At 39.8% G+C, this 23,784-nt stretch overlaps 1 protein-coding gene across 2 annotated transcripts in view; it reads left to right on the top strand.

Annotated features, from left to right (window-relative positions):
• ablim3 (actin binding LIM protein family, member 3) overlaps positions 1 to 23,784 on the top strand; it is a 46,974-nt gene that overhangs the window by 18,939 nt on the left and 4,251 nt on the right. The window contains exons 3-16 of one of the 2 annotated variants that reach the window (XM_061834648.1): positions 2,611 to 2,794; positions 4,784 to 4,899; positions 8,897 to 9,023; positions 9,693 to 9,786; positions 14,423 to 14,510; positions 14,624 to 14,682; positions 14,772 to 14,843; positions 16,849 to 17,013; positions 17,309 to 17,338; positions 17,446 to 17,572; positions 18,454 to 18,549; positions 22,484 to 22,612; positions 22,733 to 22,803; positions 22,992 to 23,160. In XM_061834648.1, coding sequence (XP_061690632.1) covers positions 2,611 to 2,794; positions 4,784 to 4,899; positions 8,897 to 9,023; positions 9,693 to 9,786; positions 14,423 to 14,510; positions 14,624 to 14,682; positions 14,772 to 14,843; positions 16,849 to 17,013; positions 17,309 to 17,338; positions 17,446 to 17,572; positions 18,454 to 18,549; positions 22,484 to 22,612; positions 22,733 to 22,803; positions 22,992 to 23,160 — 1,527 coding nt within the window. The remainder of the gene's footprint in view (positions 1 to 2,610; positions 2,795 to 4,783; positions 4,900 to 8,896; positions 9,024 to 9,692; positions 9,787 to 14,422; positions 14,511 to 14,623; positions 14,683 to 14,771; positions 14,844 to 16,848; positions 17,014 to 17,308; positions 17,339 to 17,445; positions 17,573 to 18,453; positions 18,550 to 22,483; positions 22,613 to 22,732; positions 22,804 to 22,991; positions 23,161 to 23,784) is intronic. The other variant, XM_061834649.1, reaches the window with a different exon arrangement.

The following is a 23,784-nucleotide window of genomic DNA, read 5'->3' as shown; positions in this document are numbered from 1 at the left end:
TCTCTCAAAATGAAGTCATTTTCAGATTTTTTTTTCACAAATTGATATTTTTGGTGCGTCCCCATGTGAGTCTGTTATATGTCTTAAGTGTTGAAAATATGCGCGCTTTGATGATGCAATGTTAACGCTTCAACCAACATGCCCTTTTTTTTTTTTTTACTTTCTTGACAAGTGATGGTTTTGAAGATGCAAAGTTTGTGCTTGACCCCAGCATTTTTTTTTCATATTTCCCTTTTCCATGACTGTATCAGATAACATGTAATTAAAATTTTGGTAGGAGTCCTAGTTCTGCAGGATCAAAATGTGGTGGGGACACTTTGAAGGCTGTGGTTGTAAAAATGTGGTTGCCACGCATTTTTATCAGCATCTTTCCCGTTTTTCCACTTTCCTCCCTTTCTCTGTACTTTTCCAGCCACGGCGCCTTGATGCCAATGACGTGTCACGATGATGAAGATCCATCGTCACGTCTCACCGTATACACTGTCACATTTCATCATCCTACTGCTGCTTATGCACTCAGTCAGCAGATCAGAGCGGGATTTATGTGTTTCCAAACTTCTGCCGCTGCTGCCGAGACTGTTTTATTCCTAAGTGAGGGGATATTGATTTTTTTTTTTTTTTTTTTTTATTACTACTCCATTAAGTCATAACACTCCTCTCATAAACAGCTCAAGATTAAATGAGCCCTTTTGAAGGCTTTACAATTGTGTGTGTGTGTCTTCGTGTGTAAATTCTATGTCATCTATTGTCTCGTGTCAGATTTAGGATGGGAAGTCAACGCCAACATTTATTCGCCAATATGTGAGCAAGACCCAACATTTTACATTTTTAGTTTTGATATTTACAACTATGAGCGGGATTACAATTGATTTTCTTAAAAGCCTTTATTGGGCCTTCCTTAAAATGTAAACCCTGGAGAATTATGAGTGTCCATTGCATTACTTCAAACATGATGTGACTGATTAATCATGTCTTCAATTACGAGAGGAAAATGCAGTGGATTTTATGTACAATAAAAAGTGCCGTTGACTCAGTCTCAACTAATTATCATTCTAAAAAAGAACAAGATGAACTCTCTGGTAATCTCTGGATTTCTACTGACTGCCATTCTAATTAAATTCAGTGGATTTAATTTAGCCCATTTTGTTATGAATGTTTCACCATTATCACTTCACATCATGGCGCATTTTAAACCACTAACTTTATTTGACACCTATGTTGCAATTATGGTCTTTTACCTAACATATAACTATTTCGTCACAGTGGTGTTTTGTGGGGTGTGTTGGTAGAGATGCAGTTTGTCTCTCGCATCTTAATTAACCAATTTAATCTTCTCCAGACCTGTGTTCTAGCTCACCAGATTCATCACTGTGTTCTCAAAAAGACAGATAGTGTAAGACAGCCATTTTATAATGTTTGGTATCACAGCTGTCTAATAGATCTGCAGTGTCCTAACAGAGAGAGTCTTGTCTTGTGACAGTCTGGATTTGATGTACTGTATATCCCGTGGTCTTCACCAGTGCCACGTCTAACTTTTTTTTTTTTTCCAGCAAGAGGGTACAACATCTGTCAACTCCTTTTGTTGGTTAACCACAGACATTGGAAGAAACCATACACCAGTCACCACACTGACCACTGTTCTACAACCAAAAAAGGCCTTTTTAAAGATCATGTTAACCTCAATAGAATTCAATCACAGATCTGTGGCAAAATGATGAAGAGCAGAGACTGCTTTAGGTGCACCATTTAGACACAACACTCATTTGAGACACAAGCACGCACGTACACGCAAACACAAAATGCAGTCTTGTTGATGAGGAGAGGTTGTGGTCTGTTGTTTTGCCAGCTTCTTCACATGCTGTAGTTTTGCGCGGTGACTTTTCCACCATATTCGACACAAAAGCAAAGTGGGTCATGACCGAATCTCTCTCACAGCTAATTTTCAAGATAAACACACACATGGTAAACACACCCTCGGACAAAAAGAGGAATTCAAATTCACATTGCATATAGTTTTGCCGTAACATATCAAATGAATAAAATTTGCATTCGGGATAAGCAAAAAAAACCAAACTGGTAAAATGCTTGCTATGTTAACAACTAATTGTTCTTAATTTTTCTGTTGTAAAATTGTGGAGGCATTTGTCTTAACAGAATAAGTGAGAGAGTAAGAAAGAGGGCGTTGTCTGAATGAGTTGAGCCAGCAGTCTTCGAAGTGCATGGAACTTTAGGGTAAGCGCAGCAGCTTTAGAAGAAACATTTTTCCGCTGTGATGAAAGAAAAATGGATTGAATGAGAAAGGAGATCAGGGGAAGGCAAAAACACTATAAAATGTAAAATGTGTTTATTAATAAGGGTGGATTTCCAAAGGATTTGCACACAGTTTTGATATGGTAAAATGAACATTTGTGTATGGAGGAAGTATTTTTAGTGTGTTAAATCATTGTGATATGGTCAAAGAATCATAATGTTTGCCAAGTGTTTTTAAATCTATGATGAAATGTGAAGTGGGAGCAATGTTAGAAAATTAAGTTTCCTAGATTTTCAAACTATTTTGAGAAACATTTCAATCTCCTTTATGACAATATATTTTCACTCATTTTTCCACAGTGTGTAACTGCGATCTGGCGAGGTCAGGTTTCTTCCAGAAGAAGGGCGAGTACATCTGCACAGCGGACTACCAGCGACTGTACGGCACACGGTGCGACCGTTGCAACATTTTCATCACAGGCGAGGTGGTCTCTGCTCTGGGTCGGACCTACCACCCCAAGTGCTTTGTCTGCAGTGTTTGCAGGTACATGTGCACACAGACAAGATCACAGTTGCCACTGTAGATTGACCAAAGCCAGCTGCATACCATTCAATGTTCATGAGGGACAAAGAAAAATCTGAATTACAGATGTATCATTTCGCATTGTCCAATTAAAATTACTCGTCCATCACATGACGTTTTGCAATAAAATTTACATTTATAAGTACCAAGCGAGTTTTGGGCGGCCGCTGCCAAGCCGTACTAATATAGAATATGCATCATATACTCTATATGAACATGTTTTACGATAAGACTTAACTGGCGAAATCCTCGTGAGGTTAAGCAGCTTGGATAATGACATGACAGTCTTGTGCTGTTTAACGTGGAAACAATATCGTAGTTTAAGAACATTTCTTGGAGCTGAATTCTAATTTTAGATTAGGTAGCGGCATGGTGGGGATCAGCTGGTAAAGCGTTTGCCTCCTATTTCTGAGGACCCTGGTTTGATCCCGGTCCCGCCTGTGTGGCGTTTGCATGTTCTCCCCGTGACTGCATGCGTTTTCTCTGGGCACTCCGGGTTCCTCCCACATCCCAGAAACATGCAACATTAGTTGGACAGTCTAAATTGCCCCTAGGTGTGATTGTGAGTGCGGCTGTTTGTCTCCATGTGCCATGCGATTGGCTGGCAACCAGTTCAAAGTGTACCCCGCCTTCTGCCCATTGACAGCTGGGATAGGCTCCAGCACTCCCCCGACCCCTGTGAGGATAAGCGGCAAAAGAAAATGGATGGATGAATAAGACTTAACTATAGGTATAATTTCATGTGTACAAGGGCAGTCAATATATGTAACTGTCATTGCCAACAACATCTTAAGCCTCCACCTTCCTCCTTTGTTCTCGCCGCTTAGGTGTTTTTGTAATATTATAATTTAGCTACTGCTTTTTTCCTTGACATGTAGTTTATGTTTCAGTTAAATCCTATGTGGCGCCTCAAATTATTGTTTCATAATAAAAACATCAGGGCTCACAGTTTACGATTGGAGTGAAGTGTTACGTGTACAAAGGCCAATTGCAACGCAAAATACAGCAGTGGGAACTTTTTAGCAGTCACTGCAGTTTCAATTAGCCTCGGTAGGGAGGGCAAAAGTGTACACTACACTTATGTTAAGCTAAATTGGGGACAAGAGCAACAAACAGAAACGGAGGGTGCAACACACTGTATTACATGGTCAATGTTACTGAACCAAGGCAGAGGAGGCAAATCTGCTTCGGGGTCTATAACACACACAACATGCGCTGCCGCTCTGCTGGTGACTCCTTCTGGGTCTTGAGGCCATTTCCAAGCCTGGGCGTCACAGTGAAAGGATTATTGCTGTCCATGTCATTTGCACAGCCTTCTCTAAGCCTTTTAGCTTCCCATTCATTCGTAGAACCTCCCGGGTCATGCGTAAATCAATCAGTCCCTTTAAAAAATAACAAACAAAAAGAACAGAAGTCAAGTGTTTGAAATGTGTCATAATTCTGTCATATGACACTGTGTGTGTCGCATGTCTCCGTGAGTGTCAAGTCTGCAGAAATGTGAGAGTTTCTAAGCCTTTATTCCTCTCACATACATGCAGAAGTTTCCTACTTAGCACCAGACAAGCAGCCATGTCCACCGTCAGGGTGCATCGTCTTTTAAGAGACATTGTACTTTGTTTTAAAATGCTGGCACTGTATAATTTTTTACATCAATAAATCACAAGGTGCAACAATACTAATAATAGTACTCATATTTCTTTATTATTATATTTTCGAGACTCATTGCAACCTTTCACCGTGAGTTGGTTAAACACAGTAAAATAATTGATTTCCTATTACTCATTGCAATTATTTTTATATTCATTAAGTGTTTGATTGTTAGATGTTCCAGCCGACAGTTTTTTTTTTTTGCTATTTCTGGGTATAGGCCGATACCTAGAACCCAGCACATGGGCCACCATCGAGAGCTGTACTAGTATTGTAATTTTTTGTGTGTTTACATCTCCACAGTAAAGCCTTTCCGATTGGAGACAGAGTGACTTTCAGTGGAAAGGAGTGCGTGTGCCAGCAGTGCTCTCGATCACTGGCCAAGCCAAACGAACCTATCAAAATCCACGGGCCCAGCCGTAAGTCCGGCATCTGCCTTACTCTCCCTTCTGTTTTGAGCCGTCTATCGCTAAGTCTAATTTGATGTGTCCATTAGCCCACTTAGCACATTTAACTAATCAAGCTTCTGTCAGATCAATCTGCCCAGTGAGAATGATGCAGCTTAACACACTCATCTTTCATTTCTCACTGCCAACACAAAGCAGCAAGAGGAGCGAGATGTCTGTTAGTTAAATGCAAGGGTGATGATACTGTCTGAATTTGAAAATGTAAGTGCTGAATTTCATGTGAGCATCACTGTTCCTGCGCAAGACTGTTAAGCCTGCGCAACCCCCAACTGTTTTCTAATCTAAAGAAATATATACTGTACATCATCAATTGGGAAGTGTGGTTAGCATGTCTGCATCACCCTTGAGAGGTGTCGGGTTCCAATAATGGTCTTGTCTCAGGTAGATTTTGCATGTATAGTATTGCCGTTGCTGGGGTGGGTTTTCTCTTTTCTTTTCCTCTCGTTTCGGTAAGTTCTATTTACATATGATTCCAGGCCTTTTCTATTAAAGCCCTTTTCTACAATTAGGCATGCTGTCTTCCTGTCAACCTCCCTGAGGTATTGCTTTTGTATTTTCAAATTATTATTTTTCCCCATCTCCATTAAAATGTGTAACAGCTTCTCCCCCAGAATCCTGCATGTGGCCTTGAAACTCCACACGTCAAATGAAAATAAAATATCTTGTGAATTTGACTAAAAAGTGTTGTTAACAAGGTTGCCAAATTTAAATGAATAAAAAAAAATATATATATATATATATATACTGTAAAATGTGACTCCAAAATTGTGAAAAATAGAGCTAATCTCCCATTTACCAATTTTATCGGTTTTGGCTTGACTTTTACCTGTCAATGGAATACATGGGCTCAAATGTCTGTATTGTGAGCCACAGGCTGAATAATGTGTGCCGCTGAAGTATGTTTATGGACATTTTCAGCACTTATCTTCTAACATCCATCCATCCATCCATTTTCTTCACCGCTTATCCTCACGAGGGTCGCGGGGAGTGCTGGAGCCTAACCCAGCTGTCAACGGGGAGGAGGCGGGGTACACCTTGAACTGGTTGCCAGCCAATCGCAGAGCAAACACAGACAAAGAGCCACACTCACACCTAGGGGCAATTTAGAATGTCCAATTAATGTAGATTGTTTTTGGAATGTGGGAGGAAACCGGAGTGCCCAAAGGAAACCCATGCAGGCACAGGGAGGACATGCAAACTCCACACAGGCGGGTCTGGAATTGAACCCTGGACCTCAGAACTGTAAGGCCAATGTTTTACCAGCTGATCCACGGTGCCCCCCTATCTTCTAACATATTTAATGTATTTGTAATGTAATCACAAAGCAGTACAGTAGCGCAGCTGTAGAGCGTTGGCTTCACAGTTAGGAGGACCGGGGTTCAAAGCCTGGTCCCACCTGTGTGGGGATTGCATGTTCTCCACAAGCAGACTCTAAATTGCCCCTAGGTGTGATTGTGAGTCCCGACAGTTGTCTGTCTCCATGTGCCCAGTTTAAGATGCCCGATGACAGCTGGGATCGGCTCCACCACTCTCGTGAGGATAAGCAGCTCCGAAAATGGATGGGTGGATTTTTGCACACACAAGTAGTGTACCTGTGTCCTGTATTCCCTAACCCAGGGCTCAACAACCTTTTTGAGGCTGAGGGCTACTTCGTGAGCACCGATTGCATGAAGGGCTACGTGACTTGTTTGCGGCAAACCTCAGACTCAGTTCATAACACGTACATAAAATATTTTTGTTTTCATTTATTGTAGTAAATGACATTACAGGTATTTTAAAATTTTAATTCACGTAAGCAAGTCAGATTCAGAATTCAAAGCACAAATATTGGTAACAATTTGTGGGCTACGGTATTTTTAGAACATACCTCGCGGGTGCCTTATATGGTCCTCGCAAGCTACCATTTGCCCACCGGCACCCCATTGGTGACCCCTGCACTAACCTACTGATGGTTGAAAAATGAAAACTATAACCACAGAACATTAGCACTAGTGATTAATTGGGAATAATTTGCGTGGTGCGTAAAATGTTAGCTACTGCTCACCGACTGTGCAGTAACAAAAGATCAGGACTAAGTTATTGTCCTACCTGGATTGACCCATTCATGAGAACAAAACCCAAATTGCTCCCCAGTTGCCTGTTCAACACTAACAGAGTGTGTGATGGTGCTCAGAGGACAATCTTGAAATGTAATCCTCTGCTTTTTATCCAGCCTGTTCCACTGTAGTTTTGTGACATGAATCTGATTTGTAAGTATGTAGATGAATGCTTAGAGAACACGAGAGGTAGTATGACTTATTTTTTTTTTTTATTATATAACTGTGGTCAGATTATTGTCCAATCAGGGGATACATTGAATTTGTAGTTGCCTTTCCATCACAGATTTTTTTAGCTTCTCAAAACTGTTTACATTATTTATTTGGATCACATGTACAGTGCATTTTGGGTTTGTGCCAATAATATTTGATACATCAACATAGAGCAAATATTTTGTTAGAAGTTATAAGAATATGTTGACAAAGATGTGTCATTTAAATAACAGTTTCATTTTACTTTATAACTCGACGCAGTTTATTTTGTTGAACGCCTTTAATGGCAATGTAAACATATTGGGCATTTAAACTGTGTATTATACACTATTTATTGAATTTAACATTACACCTTGAATTTCATAAATATTTCTGGAATAACAGCACAGATTTCTAACCCTCATCATAAGAAACAAACTGTATCATGACTCAGTAGAAAATCAGTTGTGTACACTTACAGACGGGAAACGAAGTGTTGGCTCTGTGGATCTAGCCGTATCACCACTAAATGACAGTTGCAATATATATATTTTTTTCCTGCTGTAAACAGATTGGATGTGCAGTAATGTTTCACAGTAAAGTGCAGTTTGTCTTGGCTGACAGTTTGCCGAGCGTAGCAGTCCCTTTGCTTGTGTGCAGGCATTTCTCAAGGCGAGTAGATCATGTCAGAAAGGATTCCCCAAAGTCAAATCCTTTTCCGTATCAGAACAAACTGAGTTTTGCTTAGTATTGTATCGAAATACTCAGAGGTCATGCGTTGTGTTTAGTGTACCCTCGTTATCTCATTTGTTCTGTTAATGATGTTCTCAATTAGAGCTGGGAAATATCTTTTTTTTTTTTTTAATCACATTTCTTTGCATGTTGTTCATGTTAACGGTGGCACGGTGACGCAGCTGTCGAGCGTTGACCTCACAGTTCTGAGGACCGGGGTTCAAATGCCGGCCCCACCGGTGTGGAGTTTGCATGTTGTTCCCGTGCCTGCGTGGGTGTTCTCCGGGTACTCCGGTTTCCTCTCATATCCTAAAAACATGCAACATTAATTGGAGACTCTAAATTGCCTGTAGGTGTGATTGTGAGTGTGGCTGTTGTCTGCGTCCATGTGCCCAGCAATTGCAACCAGGGTACCCTGCCACCTGCCCAATGGCAGCTGGTTTAAGTACTCCCGCAACCCTGGTTAGGCTAAGCGGCTCAGAAAAACAAAGGATGGATGGATTTGAAATTGCGTAATTTTCCCAAACTTTTCTTAAATAGTGTTAACATTACTCGTGAAGACATGCGAACATTGAACTTTTTACGTGAGAAGAGCAGTTTGGGCGTAAGAATAGTCGCATAGTTTAGTGGTAAATGTTTTTTTATTGTTAATAAATTTGTAGTCGAGGATTTTAGAGACCTTTGAAGTGCTCAATATGTGTTTTATTTTTTTAAATTCCACCAAGATGGCGGTCACTTTTCCCTTTGCTATCTTCTGACTTTGATCAGAAGGAGCTCATTATCTGTATATTTATAACTCGCCTTTGGCCTTAAATGAAACAAGATTACGCTGAGGTTCCTTCTCCAATTCTTTCCTCTATTTTGTATTTTTGCTCAATTGCCATGCGCTCTCTCCTCTGTTTTGTTCTTGCTCTTTTTTTTGTGTCCAGACTGTGCCGGATGTAGAGCAGAGATCAAGCAAGGTCAGTCTCTCTTGGCGCTGGAGAAGCAGTGGCATGTCAGCTGCTTCAGATGTCAAACGTGCAACATGGTCCTCACCGGAGAGTACATCAGCAAGTGAGCATGAAAAGAAGAACAGGAATCAAAATACTGTGGAGTGAGTCTCAAAGTTGAATTCCCCTTAAATCATAAATAAACGTCAGAATTTGGCCAGAGTTTAAAAGTCTTCAAGCATCTAATAATTAACTCTGGGCAAGTGATTTGTAATTTTGTGAACTTTTTGTGGTTGGAAGCATATTTCATAATACGCACAGCTGTTTTCAATTATATTATAAATTCTCAATTTTCTTTTAGAAATTAAAATGGACTTTTTTATTGCATTTGACAATATCTTTTAGTATTTAACTTTTATTAGTGTGACTGAAGCCTGTCACATAAGTGAAAAGAAAAATGTTAAATTCATGATATGCGTCAAAGAAATGGGATTGTGAGTGGTCAATATTGGTCAATTAGTTTTTACACCAGCAGTTACAGTTAAAAATTACAATGTTACCGATAATATTGCATATATCATTTAGTGAAGGTTTGATAATGGCTAGTTTGACCCTAAAAAATTACTTCTATTTTCATTATTACCTGAAAAACGTCAAGCAAATTGGACAAACGAAAGCTTGTAGAATGAATCGAATTTGACTTTTGAGATTCCTCTGTACTGTTTGATTCTCTCACTCTTTTGAGACATCAAACAAAGAACGGCTTTTTGATGTACAGTATACTCTGTTGCAGGGACGGAGTTCCATACTGCGAGGCAGACTACCATGCCCAGTACGGAGTGAAATGTGAGGGCTGCAGCAGATATATAAGTGGAAGGGTGTTGGAGGTGAGAACTGAGGAACACAATGCTTAGAGATTTAGCTGGGTGAATGTATGCAGTCATTGAGAAATACTCAAATAGGAGATGACTATGCTAACTGAGCATAATCGGCCTTATCACAACCGAGCAGTCGCATTTTATCCTCGACTCTGTTTAAGCCCTGCTGCGCTATGGGAGTGTGCGACTTACGATTGGAGAGTGATAAACATTGTGACGTACTCAACCAAACCAGAACAAAATCATCTGCAGTAGTTGAACATACACTCTATTAACAGATGGAGGAGTTTACGGTAAACCTATAACCTTGAAAATTTTAATTACTTTAATTACAGTTTGTGAGTAGCAATGGTCTTTTGGTTTCGGTGCGCTGTAGATTTAATTGTAGATAATCATCATGGATGCAGGGAGTGCAAGAAAAAAAGTCTCTTCCACAACCTCTTTTAAACCCCCAGATGCAGTCCTGCAAGTAATTTTAAGTCAACTCTGTGTGGTATTCATTTGCTTGTTGCTGTTTACAACGTCCAAAATAGTGCATAGCGGCGAGTACATCAGACTCACAGGGGTTTAGAGTTTACACCTCGGTCTTCCTGTGCAGAGTTTGCATGTTCTCGCCGTGTGAATGTGGGTTTTCTCTGATACCAAAAACATGCACGTCAGATTGATTGAAGACTCTACATTTTTCACAACTCTGTGTGTGTGTAATTTGAAAGTAGGTTACCCAATCCAAATAAATGCCACACTGATGATTCCATCTGGGACTGGAAGCTGATCAGTTCAAGGTGTATCGTAGCTCAAAGTCAGTTGATATTGGCAGAAATTATCCATGACCATAAAGAGAACAAGCGATATGGAAAATGAATGGATGGATTGCAACAGTTTGTGGAGTGCAGTTTTTTTTTTTTTTTGGGGTGGAGGGGTATTTTCCCCCCACTTTTTTCTGATAAGCGTGATAATTTAGGTCCTTATAATAGTGTGAAATATTCATCTGGATTCATCTTTAATCAATATTTTAGTATTCTACTTTAGTGGAACACATACTGTAGGAGTAGAATGTCAAGGTAGAATGTTATGGTGTTCTTAATAAAACCACATCAAAGGCAATGCATTGATAATACCACATTTTTTTGTAAATATATAATGAGACATTTTTTTTATCATGAAAAGGAGAAAGGGGAAAACAAAAATAGGATATTTTTTTAACCTTTCCATTTCGTTACTTAATGGATGGATGTATGGAAGTACCATTAAAGGTTTTTAAACATCGATGACCCACATTTCCAATGCTAAATCTACCCAATAACTGTCATTTGTGTTGTGATTTCATAGAATATTTATTTTGCTCACAAAAGAAGCACTGACTTTAGGTATTAGCAAGTAATGTGACTAATTGTTTAAATACTACAATTTATTTTCACATTACACACAATTCCTTTTTACATTTTGTGTGATTAATGTGCAAGAAAACAAGGTTTTTTGAGGTTTTCTCTTCTGCACAGAAAGACTTCAGATAAAGATGTATTATTTTTTTCTTTTTTTATCGATTATGACATAAGTGCTGTATCATTATATTTCACTTCTTGTTGGCAAAATATCATAATAATAATGTATTGCAAGAAGAGAGTGGCCTGAAGGAGTTGGATGAAAAGTAATGCGTTTAAAGAATCAATAAAACTTTTGTGGACAGTTACCGAGAAAAGGGACAGAAAGGTTAAAAAACAAGAGAAGGGAGAAGAGGACCAGAGAGGAGTGACAAAAGTAAATCGATTTGGGGAAAAAAAATAATGGAAGATTATGAGAGTTGGATTGGAACTAATAAAAGGGACTAGTAGAAATAGATTAACTGCCTTTGGTTGGATGGTTTTATGGCACACACAGACACACATGCACAGTCTTGTTGTCCCTGTGCTCCTTTGCTCATCAAGACTCTTGGTGTAAAGTGCTTTGTTCCTCTCTGAGTTATTTATAGACACATAGACATGTCAGCCTTTATCGGTGAGTCTCCCACTCTCACCGGCTCTCTTTATTTATATATATATATATATTATATATATATATATATATATATATATATATATATATAGCTTGTTCTCATGGTCCCCAGTAGCATAAAGTTAAATGTTGTCATGCTCATTCTTTGTCACAGACGAAAGAGAATATTTAGACATTGCCTCTTCTGTTAAGTCTTACAGCTTGTCAGAATATGATCTTTATATAAATTCAACTAATTCAATTAAGTAATGAATTAACTCAGACAATGCAGTCCTTATTAAAGTGTGTTCCAGCATTTGTAAAAACAACATATGACCACAGTGGCTAAGCTCTGTGTACTTGGAAATCATAAGAAAAAAAAAATGCATCCCTCTTGGCTTTTTCATCAGAGTAAGCCGAAACAGAATGGGTGGGTGGGATTTTGCTGATGTATCGTCGATTAACAATGAACAGGCTAAAACTATATGGTCAAAAAGAGTTCTTGGATATCTGACTAGAATGATTTCATGCACGTCACATTTTGTCAAAAACAAGAAAAGTATCAGCAGAGATTTGTATCGAAACTCAGTGATTGTCTTACTAAAATAACTGCCCAAGGTCTCGGTGCGTGAAGATGAAACTGGTCGCTTTGGCACATACTGTACCATACATGTGTGTCTATAAATAGCAATTCCCTGATGGTGTGTCAGAAAGGTAGAGTTGATGGTTTGGGGCCACGCCTCAGATGTCAGCTCCACAGACATTCGTGTGAGACTTCTCGCTTTAGGACGAGATGGGATAAAATGAAGTGATCTTTGTGTACATGTTTTGACACTCTTGTGCTGTTCACTTGCATGATCACATTTGTCTTTCTCTGTCTATGAAACACACACATGCACACACCTGCACGATGCATGCCCACACAGTGCATTGTCCACATTTACTTCTGCACATATTCTTCTGACTAGCCCAAAAGGGCGTTTGCTAATTTTGGCAGAGTAGAGAACAGGAGTGGCTTTGCATGTGTTTCCATCAAGTCCAGGCTATCTTATGATGATGTCTCATGATGACTTGATGAACTATGAGGCCATTGTGATCATGTGGTGAACAGATGACTTGCCTAAAGGGGTTTAAAGGAGAGTTGCCGAACAATTTTACACATTTACCAGTAGTTTTAAAGTTGGAACAAAGTCATAGTTATGTTTTGTTGCTAAATACGTTATATTTGAAGGAAAGTGCTGAAAATGTACAAAGACTGAGAACTATTTAGTGCTGAATTGTTAAGATAAAACCCTGTGATGACACGAGGCTGGCGTGTATGCTTTCTGGCACGAGACCCTCCTCCACTATAGAACTAACGAGCACCGTCTGTGGCTGTTTGCTGGGTTTATCTAGTAAAAATAGCTTAGCCTTTTTGGGAACACCTGCATCGTGGAGTCAGCTATTAAGTTTTGCCAAGAAACTGAAAAATGCATCTTTCCGGAAGTGTTTTGTGGTAGATGGGCGAGTGTTTAGTTGGATGGGTTCACTGCCAAGTGGCCTGCTACTAGCGGCAAGACTAGTATGCTTAAGCTGCTTGTGGACTATCATTGGCTCTGGACAATACTCTCACACACACACAACATAAACATTTAAGAAAAGTTAACTCTTTATTACGTTCGCTAGCCTGCAAGCTAATTATCAAATCAGCTCGCTAGAATCCAGTGAGGTCATTTCATACGTCAGAACCTTGCTTCCTGTTGTTGTGTGTGGGTCTCCCCACATAACTGAGACATAAATGAATTTAACTGATCATTAACCATAAACACAGCAGGATGCTATTCAGCCAATCATTGACTACAAACACTGAGCACATAGCAAAAGCCAGTGTACAGTACGTATTTAATTGACAGGTTAAGGGTTTTCTATAGCGTGTTCAGCAGACATGCCAAGACAGTCCTGCAAATTGAGTAAGCGCTTTATTTTTCATTATTTTACAACTTTATTTTACAGATATGGTGATGTTTTTTTTAAATGTATTCTAATTTGGTAGGCTATGTGGTGCGTTTACAAATTTACAAGACAAATGTTGTCCTCCTTGGTTCAACATTAATGAAACATGCGTGACATTCTTCTGGCAAAACATCCGCACACACAAAGATTAAAGACACTCGAGCGCACAAAAAGATGCAATTCTGTTTTCACTTGTGGAGGCAGTACTTCATCACAAGGCACTGACGAGCCACACTTTTTTTAATTGGTGTAGCTGTGCTGTGTTTTTGTAGCTCATGCACCAGAGACATCATCAAACACAAATCCTCTGGCACCATGTTGACAACTAAGCCAAACAGTCGAGTATATTTTATAAGCCCTCATTTTGTAACACAGTCAGCTAAGAACTGCCCTGTTATTGCTGCTCAGCATAACATTTGACTTTGACGTGGTAATGATTGTGTGTAATTTGGTGGCAGGCTTGAAAATGGCAGACACATTTGCAGAAATAGGCACATAAAATATTTACTTGGTTGTTTAGTTTCACTTTTGATGGGTATGGAGGCCCACCCAGTGAAATATCTAATTGTGTACAACCTATTAAGAAGTCCCATTTTCCATTAAATTCCTTTCAAGGTGGCTTTGCAGTTTGTTGATTCTCCCTAAATGTGTTGATTATGTTTATTCTTCTCTTCTCATTCAGGCTGGAGGGAAGCACTACCATCCAACTTGTGCTCGCTGTGTTCGGTGTAACATGATGTTCAAGGAGGGAGAGGAAATGTATCTGACAGGTGAAACTTTACTTCACAAGCACACTACTCTGGCTTCTGTAAACAAATTTTAAAACATTACTTTGTAAAAATCTTAGCCCTCAATCTGATCTCTGTCCTTTACTCCTCTTCAGGTTGTGAGGTGTGGCACCCATTATGCAAGCAGGCAGCAAGAGCAGAGAGGAGGCACAGGGTGAGATATTAAAGTTGATATTTGTGAAGTTAGAACTGACACAGTGTGTTTCTCAATGTTCTGTACTTTTCTTTGTTTATACCTCACAGCACAGACGCCTGTCAGAGACCTCTATCTCTCCTCCAAGCTCCTCCATTGGCTCCCCCAATAGGGTTATATGTGTAAGTAACCATTTGTCTTGGCATCTTTTACTTCCTCTTGCTTCCACCGGCACCAGGCTAATCCTTAAATCAGAACACAGAGAACTATCTGTGAATTGATTAATTGGCACCAACCTAAGGGATGCTCACTCCCTCGGCCTGTTCACTTAGTGTGCTCATTCATGCCACAAATTGCAATTCCTTGATATCATATTGAACAAGCATCACAACAAGAAACTACATATTCTGCATGCTTTTGTGTTGTGTTATCCTTCCCCCAATGAGTTTTTAAGATGTAAATGTTCAAATTACGATATTCATCAGCGTCCAAAGTAGAGCCTCTGCATCTCCACTGCACTGTACCTACTCAACTGCACCATTACGTGACGACAAAAACTAACCACACCAAACCAAATCTTGTAGAGCTAATTAGTATTCAGCCAAGGCAGTATTGCTCTGTGTGAATGAGGGCATCAATATCTTGGTGGCAAATTTTCCAAAAGAGAAACTATCTGCAGCTAGAAGTTCACATATTGCACTTCTACCAAGGTAGAGGATTCCTACTTTGGAAGGGTTCGCACCAAGTTGTATAGCTTCACTAATATGCATCTCTTGCTTCTATTACATCGATAAGATTAATGTATGGTTCACTGAAAGATGAAGATAATGAAAATGAATTATTGGCACGGTGAAGCCACTCGTTAGTGCCTTAGGTTCACAGTTCTGAGGATCGGTTCAAATCTTGGCCACACCTGTGTGGAGTTTGCATGTTCTCCCCGTGCTTGTATGGGCTTTCTCCGGGCACTCGAGTTTCCTCGCACATCCTAAAGAAATCTACTAATTGGAGGCTCCAAACTGTCCTTTGGTGTGATTGTGAGTGCGACTGTTGTCTGTCTCTACCTGCTCTGCGATTGGCTGGCGACCAGTTCAGGGTGCACCTTGCCTCTAGCCTGAAAATAGCTGGGATAGCCTCCAGCACTCCCACAATCCTTGTGAGGATAAGCGGCTCAGAAAATGATGCTTTATTGATCCATGCATAATTATTATTATGCAGATTTGTGAAAAAACGGATTTTTGGTATAATACTGCTGACAAACACAATAAAACTGATGAAAACACAACTTCCTTGGCAGAGGTAAGAATATCAATGAAAAGAAGTTGATGAGACAATAATAATGTATCAGACAATAATAACTTATTTGGAGCTACAAATAAACATATGCTGTACTCTGTCAGCCAGAACATTATGAACACTTACACACCATGCTAATGATCCAATCCAAGAGCTACGATACATAAAATATTGGCCAGAGCTTTTAGAATGATATGGAACTGTTCTACACCACTGCAACTACAATCATAACAATACATACATTTAAAACTTCATCTTAACTAATCATTATTGCTGTTGTATAGGCAAAATATTTGACAACATTTTATTGGATATCATTGTATTGTGTTTATGGTGGTATAGTCAAAATGTAGTTGCTCAGTCAACAGTGATGGCTGCCATTTTGTCTTCCAGAAAGTCGTTTCTATACTGCTTTTGTCATGCAAACTGCATGGCGGACTGTTGAGTGTCTGTGTTAATGTGTGGGTTCTGCATGCAAGTGGGACTCACTTCTCTCTGCTCAGCCATGCTTGCCCCTCATCTCTTTATCAATGACCTTTGTGGTTCAGGTGATGGATGAGGGACAAATGCAGTGTAAGCACACTTGCCTTCCATGTTTTTTTTTCCTCTGCCCCTCCCACCGTCTAGCTGTCTTTCCTCCTGAAGGTCAACAATTGTCAGACCATTCAGCCTCCAAATGTACTTTTGATGAATTTCACACACACACGCACGGTCACACGCATATCGAGGAACCCCCACACAGGCATTTGTGTTTGTTTGATCCTAGTTCTTCACTGCTGCATGTTGCGTTCGCCATCACCAATGGACTTTCCATACTGCTGTTTCTGGGCATCGTTCATGTGGTTGGTGTTGTGTCTGTGTTGGTGGTTGTCTGTGTGTCTGTCCTCTCTCCAGGCCAGATTGGCGAATGAGTTCCTAGATTATAAGGACCTAGCTGCCCTCCCACAGGTCAAGGCCATATATGAAGTCCAGCAGCCAGACCTCATATGCTCCGCATATCAGCCCAACCAGAGATACATCTCTAATGACAGGCTAGACATGACTTACAGCTATGGGGAGGTACAACTTTAAACGGGATTCACTGTCCTGTTTATCCAGTGTCCAATGTGAATTTCTCTGTGTTGCTGACTGGAAATCACTTATATGCTGTAGTAGTTCATTATAAAGTCAGCAAGTTCAGCCCGTTTGAAACTAATCATCTCAGCTTGGCTAAAAAAGCTGCTTAGTTCTGATTATCAGATTCATGGAAGCCTGCAAAGGGGCAGCACAATCCATAGTCTGTATTGTATATTACATTGATGCATTGCTACTTTTTGCATTCTTAATATCATGTTTATTTTCTTTGATTCTGCAGTCACTTGGGACACTTTCTCCTTATTCTCAGGTAGGCATTCTGTTCAGTGTTACAGGAAGATCACTTAAAATCACTTGAAAGCACTGCAGTGTTTTCATTTTGTCTTCTTGTTTTCGTTCCACCTCTCATCTGTGAAGGACTACAATTGCCTGGACATGAAGCAGAGGCGATGCTCCAGTCCAGGTTACATTGACTCCCCTAGCTACAGTCGTCAAGGCATGTCGCCCATCATGCCTCGCTCTCCGCAGTACTTTGGCTACCCTGGTGAGCATTTAAAAATCGATAGTCGATGTCAATGCAAATTCTGTAATGTTATTCTACCACAAAAATTATTTCAGTATTAAAAGCAGAATTATCAGTGGACCTAAATAAGACTATTGGTTCTCAATGTAGTACTTTTACCTCAGGAAACGGTAGAAAATCTGTGAAGCGGCAATAATGTCATTGCATTTTGCACTATATTATGCTTACAGCCATGAGAAATTATATATCCATGGGGCCTTCCATGATGTTTTTGAATTGGAATGTAATCTACAGTACGAAGTCATTGTTGAGTCTTCAATTCATTTTCATTTTCCCGGGTTCAATCCCACACCCGCCTGTCTGGAGTTTGCATGTTCTCCTCGTGCCTGCGTGGGTTTCCTCAGGGCATTCCGGTTTCCTCCCACATTCCAAAAACATGAAACATTAATTGGACTCTCTAAATTGCCCCTAGGTGTGATTGTGAGTGCAGTTGTTGTTTGTCTCTATGTGCCTTGCGATTGGCTGGCAACCAGTTCAGGGTCTACCCCGCCTCCTGCCCGTTGACTGCTGGGATAGGCTCCAGCACTCTCTACGACTCTCGTGAGGATAAGCGGTGAAGAAAATGGATGGATGGATTTTCTTGGCTATATTAGCATTCATTTTCAATTATTAGATGGACGAAACCTTATGACACAAGGGCAAAGGTTTGATGTAACATGCTGACACCAGTCATGACAGGAGTTCTCTTGTGCAACTTGAGGTGTATTTTTCAATTTCTCAGAAGTTATGACATATACAGTTGTACATATTAAATGTATTTAGATGGATTTAAAAGTATACTTTTGCTTGTGGGGTGGGGATGACCTCCATATTTAACTTTGCTTGGCTGTAATTGACTGCAGGATCTGAGAGTGGCAGGAGCTCCCCTTATTACGGCCAAGAGGGGCGATCCACCACACCGACGCTCATCCAGCCCCCTAAACATTTTCATGTACCAGGTAGGAGGACTCATCATCACTTCATCTCACAATCCTCACTCTGTGAGATAACATTAGGTTCCATCAGCGTGAGAGGCTGAAAATAATATGTAACAAACGCTTGTTCTTAAACAAAACATAATCCCTATTAGCCTATTCTTCCTCTCATACTGCATACTTGGCCTTATTTTGTCTTCCCTCATAACCTCTCTTCTTCTTCCCATCTCATCGTTCCAAAAGCAAGTCACATCCTCAAGCTTTTCCTCTTTTATGCCACTGCGTTTCAATTTTCCATCTCCTCTTTCTCTCCTCAGCCACAGGGGAGCCCAACATCTACAGGAAGCCTCCCATCTATAAGAGAACGGGTACAGTGCAGTTAGCCCCGCCTTAGCCTGCCTGTCCTCTTGTCAGTGTAGTCATGCTGTGCTTTGACAACACACGTTATTACTGAGCTATTGATGTCTTTCAACAACTCCTCATGACCAACTATTGATTAGTATTTACATTCCAATTTTTGCCATTTCAAATACAGCAATAAAAAAGCCTTGCTAGTAAAGACTAATAGCACTAGACTTGCTTTATTTACTATTGGCCAGACAGTTTTGCAGGAGCCTACGGATGGAAATTTGCTCAAGCATCACCGTTTTTATTGTGTGGGATTCACACACGAGATATTTGATCATGCATAAAAAGATATGTGTTCGAACAAAAAGTAGCCAATCAGTGTAGAGATTGATATGATTCTGTAAACAATGTTTGCAAGTAGTGATGCACCGAAATTAAAATTCATGGCCAAAACAAGAAAATTAGGAAACAAAACCTCAAAACTGTAATACCAAAAGGAATTATTATGCTGATCATGATTCAAATTCCATTTATGGCTATGACTGCATACTAACCTCCCTCAAAATCTCAATACACGTAATATCTTAATATGAAACAAATCACTCCCTAAAATCTTCCCTGTTACTCCTGACCTTTGATTTAAATATTTATTTTCAAAAGTTGAAAATGACATGGATATCACTGTATAGGAGAAATAAAATGTCTTCTGTACATTCATAAACTTGATTTTTTTTTTTTTTGTAAATTGTGCAATTCCAAGTGACGCTTGGGGAGGTGGTCACGAGGGGTGCATTAATTTTCTTATCCACTTCAATTCTATGTTTTCAACTGTGCTCACTGGTAGCATGGCTTTTTGATATGATGATACAATTTGTTTGTTTGTTGTTACCGGAGAGGGACATCCGGGGGCGGGGAGTGCACCATGATATTGTTGAAAAATCATCGAGAAAGACCCGAAATGCTCGGCAGTGCAGAGTTACTGTATTTTGGTTTGGTAAAGTCTCACAAGAAACACGAGTAGTTTCCATCCACAGTTGCAGCAGCAGACAACAAACATGCTAATGTGCTGTGAGCGTTCACCAATCTTGCTATTGGTTCTATCAATGCCTAATGACTGGTTCAGTGTGGAACAAGTCTATTGAGGACATCTCATGTTTAGGAAACATTTTGAGATCTACAGTATATCTGTATTGACTTGTCACTAATACGGTGTTGTACCTTGATTAAAATATACTTTAAGATCTAATAATCCTAATGAATCCAACTCCAACTGAGCCACAAACAGAACACAGCACATACTTGGCCGACCCCACGAACTTTTTCTGAAAGTGCACGCTTTTTTTTTTTCTTGCATCATCAACATCTTATTTCAGTGACAAAAATCTGAAAACCAAAAATGCACTTTTGGGCAATTACTATTTCCAAGTATTTAGCAGTAGTCTTCCAAAAACTCCTGTATTTTAATACTTTATTTCTGAACACAAGATGCTACTGTGTGCTTGATTTTTTTTTTTCACAAGTCCAATCTAAACATGTATATAGTTATTTTACATAATTAAACGTAGTCTTTTAACAACTGCCTTGATTTTAGTGTTTATTGTTGTGCATGTCCATGTGATTAGTGGTTATTACATCACAGGCTGTAATCTTTTTTTTCATAAACCAGAATTTCCAATCAATTCAATTGCTAACCCTAAAAGTAAAAGTAAACCCAACAATACAAGAGGTGCGTGACTTTGGATTACAGGCCTGTTATGTACTATTTGATTAATGTTGATTTTTTTTTTTTATTCTGTATCGGTCAGCTTTCTGTGGGCTAGAACTTCATCTAGCCTGTGTAAATATCTTTTGTCTTTTATTTTCTCTATGGGTGGGAAAGTGTCACATCTCCCACAGGGGCGCTCCAATAACATTTCCCTTTTCTTTTCAACTCTTTTTTTCTTGCATCCAATCACATTTTTGCACTCCCCTCTACATCCTCCTCCATTTAACCCGGTGACCTTGCCACTGTAAGTAAGCTCCCTTGTACTTGCTGTACTATTCAGTTAGTCCGTGGATTATATTCATGTCTGTGTCTCTCTTCTTGTTTTGGGAACTTCATGTCAGCACTGTACAGGCTACACAATTTTGCTGTGAACATACTTGTGTACTTGTGTATGTGGCGTCAGGCAAGTGGAAAGTGTGTGTCCCGAAGATAACAATGTCCGTCGCTGGTGTCATGCATTGTGTGGATTGGAATTCAATGCAACGTGGATCAAGGCCGGCATGGTTAATGGCTAACAGAGCGAGGAACGATCCATCTGACATTATGCTGCATGTCAACCCCATTGACTTCCATTGACTGTGCTTTTGTGCAGAGTGGCATCAATGTGATTGCCTCGCATTCATGAAATGGCTGCCTGCCTCAGGCTAGAACATTAATGAACTCAGGGTAAAAGATCTCATTTTCATGCTTTCGGCTCAAACATTGATCTAAAAAAAAGTGGAGAAAAGTGACTGTGGCTGCGAAGGGGAAATTAACTCTTGAACATTTTTGCGTTCAGAAGCATTTTTTCTTCCAAGTAAGCTCCAATTATGTAAGGTTCTGTGGTCAAGTGTTAGGGTTAGGGTTAGTATTTTACGCATTTTACACAGTAGTGCTAACGTTCCAAATTCAATTAGAATTCCGTTATTTACTGTATATGTCACATTAGCATGTATCTGATTTACTTTTGGCCTTATTTGGGTAAAAGCATTTCTCTACCTGTGGCTTCACGTTACAATCATATACTATACATACTATATATCAGAATGGTGGCACTTGGAAGGAAAAAAAAAAAGAATGGTAGAAACACTGTGCCAGAATGGAGCTTCAGAACCCACTGGTGTACTCTATTAAGAGGTCTTTGTGCAACGCTGAGGCAAAGCAAAGTGTTTGCTTGTTTTGTTTTGTTGACCATGTAAACCTAAAGTGCGGGGTCAGGAAGATTTGTTTAACCTTCATAGGGAATACAACCAAGAATTCAGCCAAAATTTGACAATTTGGGGTGTTGCCTGGTTCTTGAAACCATCTAAACTAGGACACAGCTAAATTTATTCTGCATGTTTCACTGCTGCCTTAAAGAGCCTATCTACAGGTCCTGGCAATTTACACGAATTAATGTGAAAACAGATAATGACACATAAGGCATCCGTCACTAATATGGAACCGTCTTTTTAAAGCCATATGCCCGTACATCTCAGATATTGTGAAGATGAAAGGGAATTTTCCGGTATAAATTGGGGGATAATTAATTTTGTAGAAATCCTGTTAGCCTCAGCAAAAAAAAAAAAAAACTGTCTTTTTTCTTTTTAGTCTTTTTTTTTTTAATGGCAGCGCTGCCAACAGCACCATTTCTCAGCAGGTGTTTGAATATTTAAAGCAGCAAACGCAGAGAAGTAAGCAAATTCCAGATGATTTATAAGAGCTGGCCTTACTCACTAATTTAGAATGACGGCTATTTAAACATTTGAAAGACCAGAATATCGGGTTTGATTGGTGTACAAGCAAGTACATCTGTTTTTACGTCTGCTTTGTCTTTCTATCCTAAATTCTTCAGGGATTTTTTTTTACTTTGTTTTATTTTTGCAGACAATCATTTGAATTCAGCAACCAAAAGTAGGACCAGTGAGGATATTCTGAGATCCTCCAGACTGTCCACCTACTCACCTGAGCCATACACAGAGTGTGACTACTACCCATACAGCAGCTCCCCCAGGGGTAGGTCAAACTTGTTTCACTCCGTGTGGTTTACTGTCTCCATTGAACCAAAGTCATCAGAGTATACTTGAGTCCACTTTCACTCATGACGGAATGTCTTTTATCCTTATTTCTCCTTAGCCTACCGCGTACCGAGGAGACGGTTCTCGACAGGGGGAGATGAAGAGAGTTGGAGTCATAGTCTTCAAAGAGTAACCGCTTCATTATTCTTTTCCCTTACTTCAACATGGTGTCAGAACCACCATAAATAATACATGTCGTAGGTTATGGTACCTAAACTATCCCCCCGCTGTTTACTCCTCTCACAGTACTTTTGCATTAAATCCTTCTAACATCTCGTGTGTGTGTCCCCCCTTTTTTGACTGTACCTCTGTCTCAGATTGGAAGTGGCATCGGGAGGATGATCCTAAAGGAGGAGATGAAAGCCAGATCTGGTTCCTATGACAACGACCCCTGGGGCAGTGCAAGGAATTCTCGTAGTGGGAGCAAGGAAACCCTCAACACTGCAGGCTACAGCTCTACTGCCTACAACAACACTATCAACGGCTGTAAGCAAGCACCCTGCTCCCTTCTACATTTTTTTTCCAATACCATGCGGAGTAGGCCTTATACCACGACTACCTTAATTGGTGTACAATGTACTTGTAAAACTATATACAGGGGCACAGCTAAAGTTAACAGAATTGCACGAAAAATACATGAGCAATTTCTTCAGCAGTGGTGCATGGAACCCATTATTTTGAAGAATTCGATCAAGTTTTTTTCCCACATCAATTGATCTAGGGGTGCTGTTGGAAAAAAAAAATCTCATTTTCGGGCCTTTGACACCATTGCCCCAAATTAGATTGGAAAATCGAATTTTCTAGGACCCCCGTCACCCATGGGCATCTTTACTTTTCACCCCTTTACAGTGATGCTGAATAGAAATCCTCTCTCAGAAATATAATGGCAGTCTTCATAATCCATCGTAACAAACAGCTGGAAAAGCACACTGTCATCAACAATTTAGTCTTGATGAAGATCTGAGCGCCAACAAATTGTAGTTAAATATGATCATTATAAAATCATTCTAATGGTGGCTCAAGACTTATACTGTTCTATCTAAGTGTAAAATGTCACTCTACCTGACAGCTATAGTTCAAAATGTCAAACAATGCAGGAGTAATAATGAA

This window comes from Syngnathoides biaculeatus, chromosome 11 (assembly GCF_019802595.1).
Source record: "Syngnathoides biaculeatus isolate LvHL_M chromosome 11, ASM1980259v1, whole genome shotgun sequence".
Taxonomy (NCBI): domain Eukaryota; kingdom Metazoa; phylum Chordata; class Actinopteri; order Syngnathiformes; family Syngnathidae; genus Syngnathoides; species Syngnathoides biaculeatus.
This window is presented reverse-complemented; position numbering and strand designations above follow the sequence as displayed.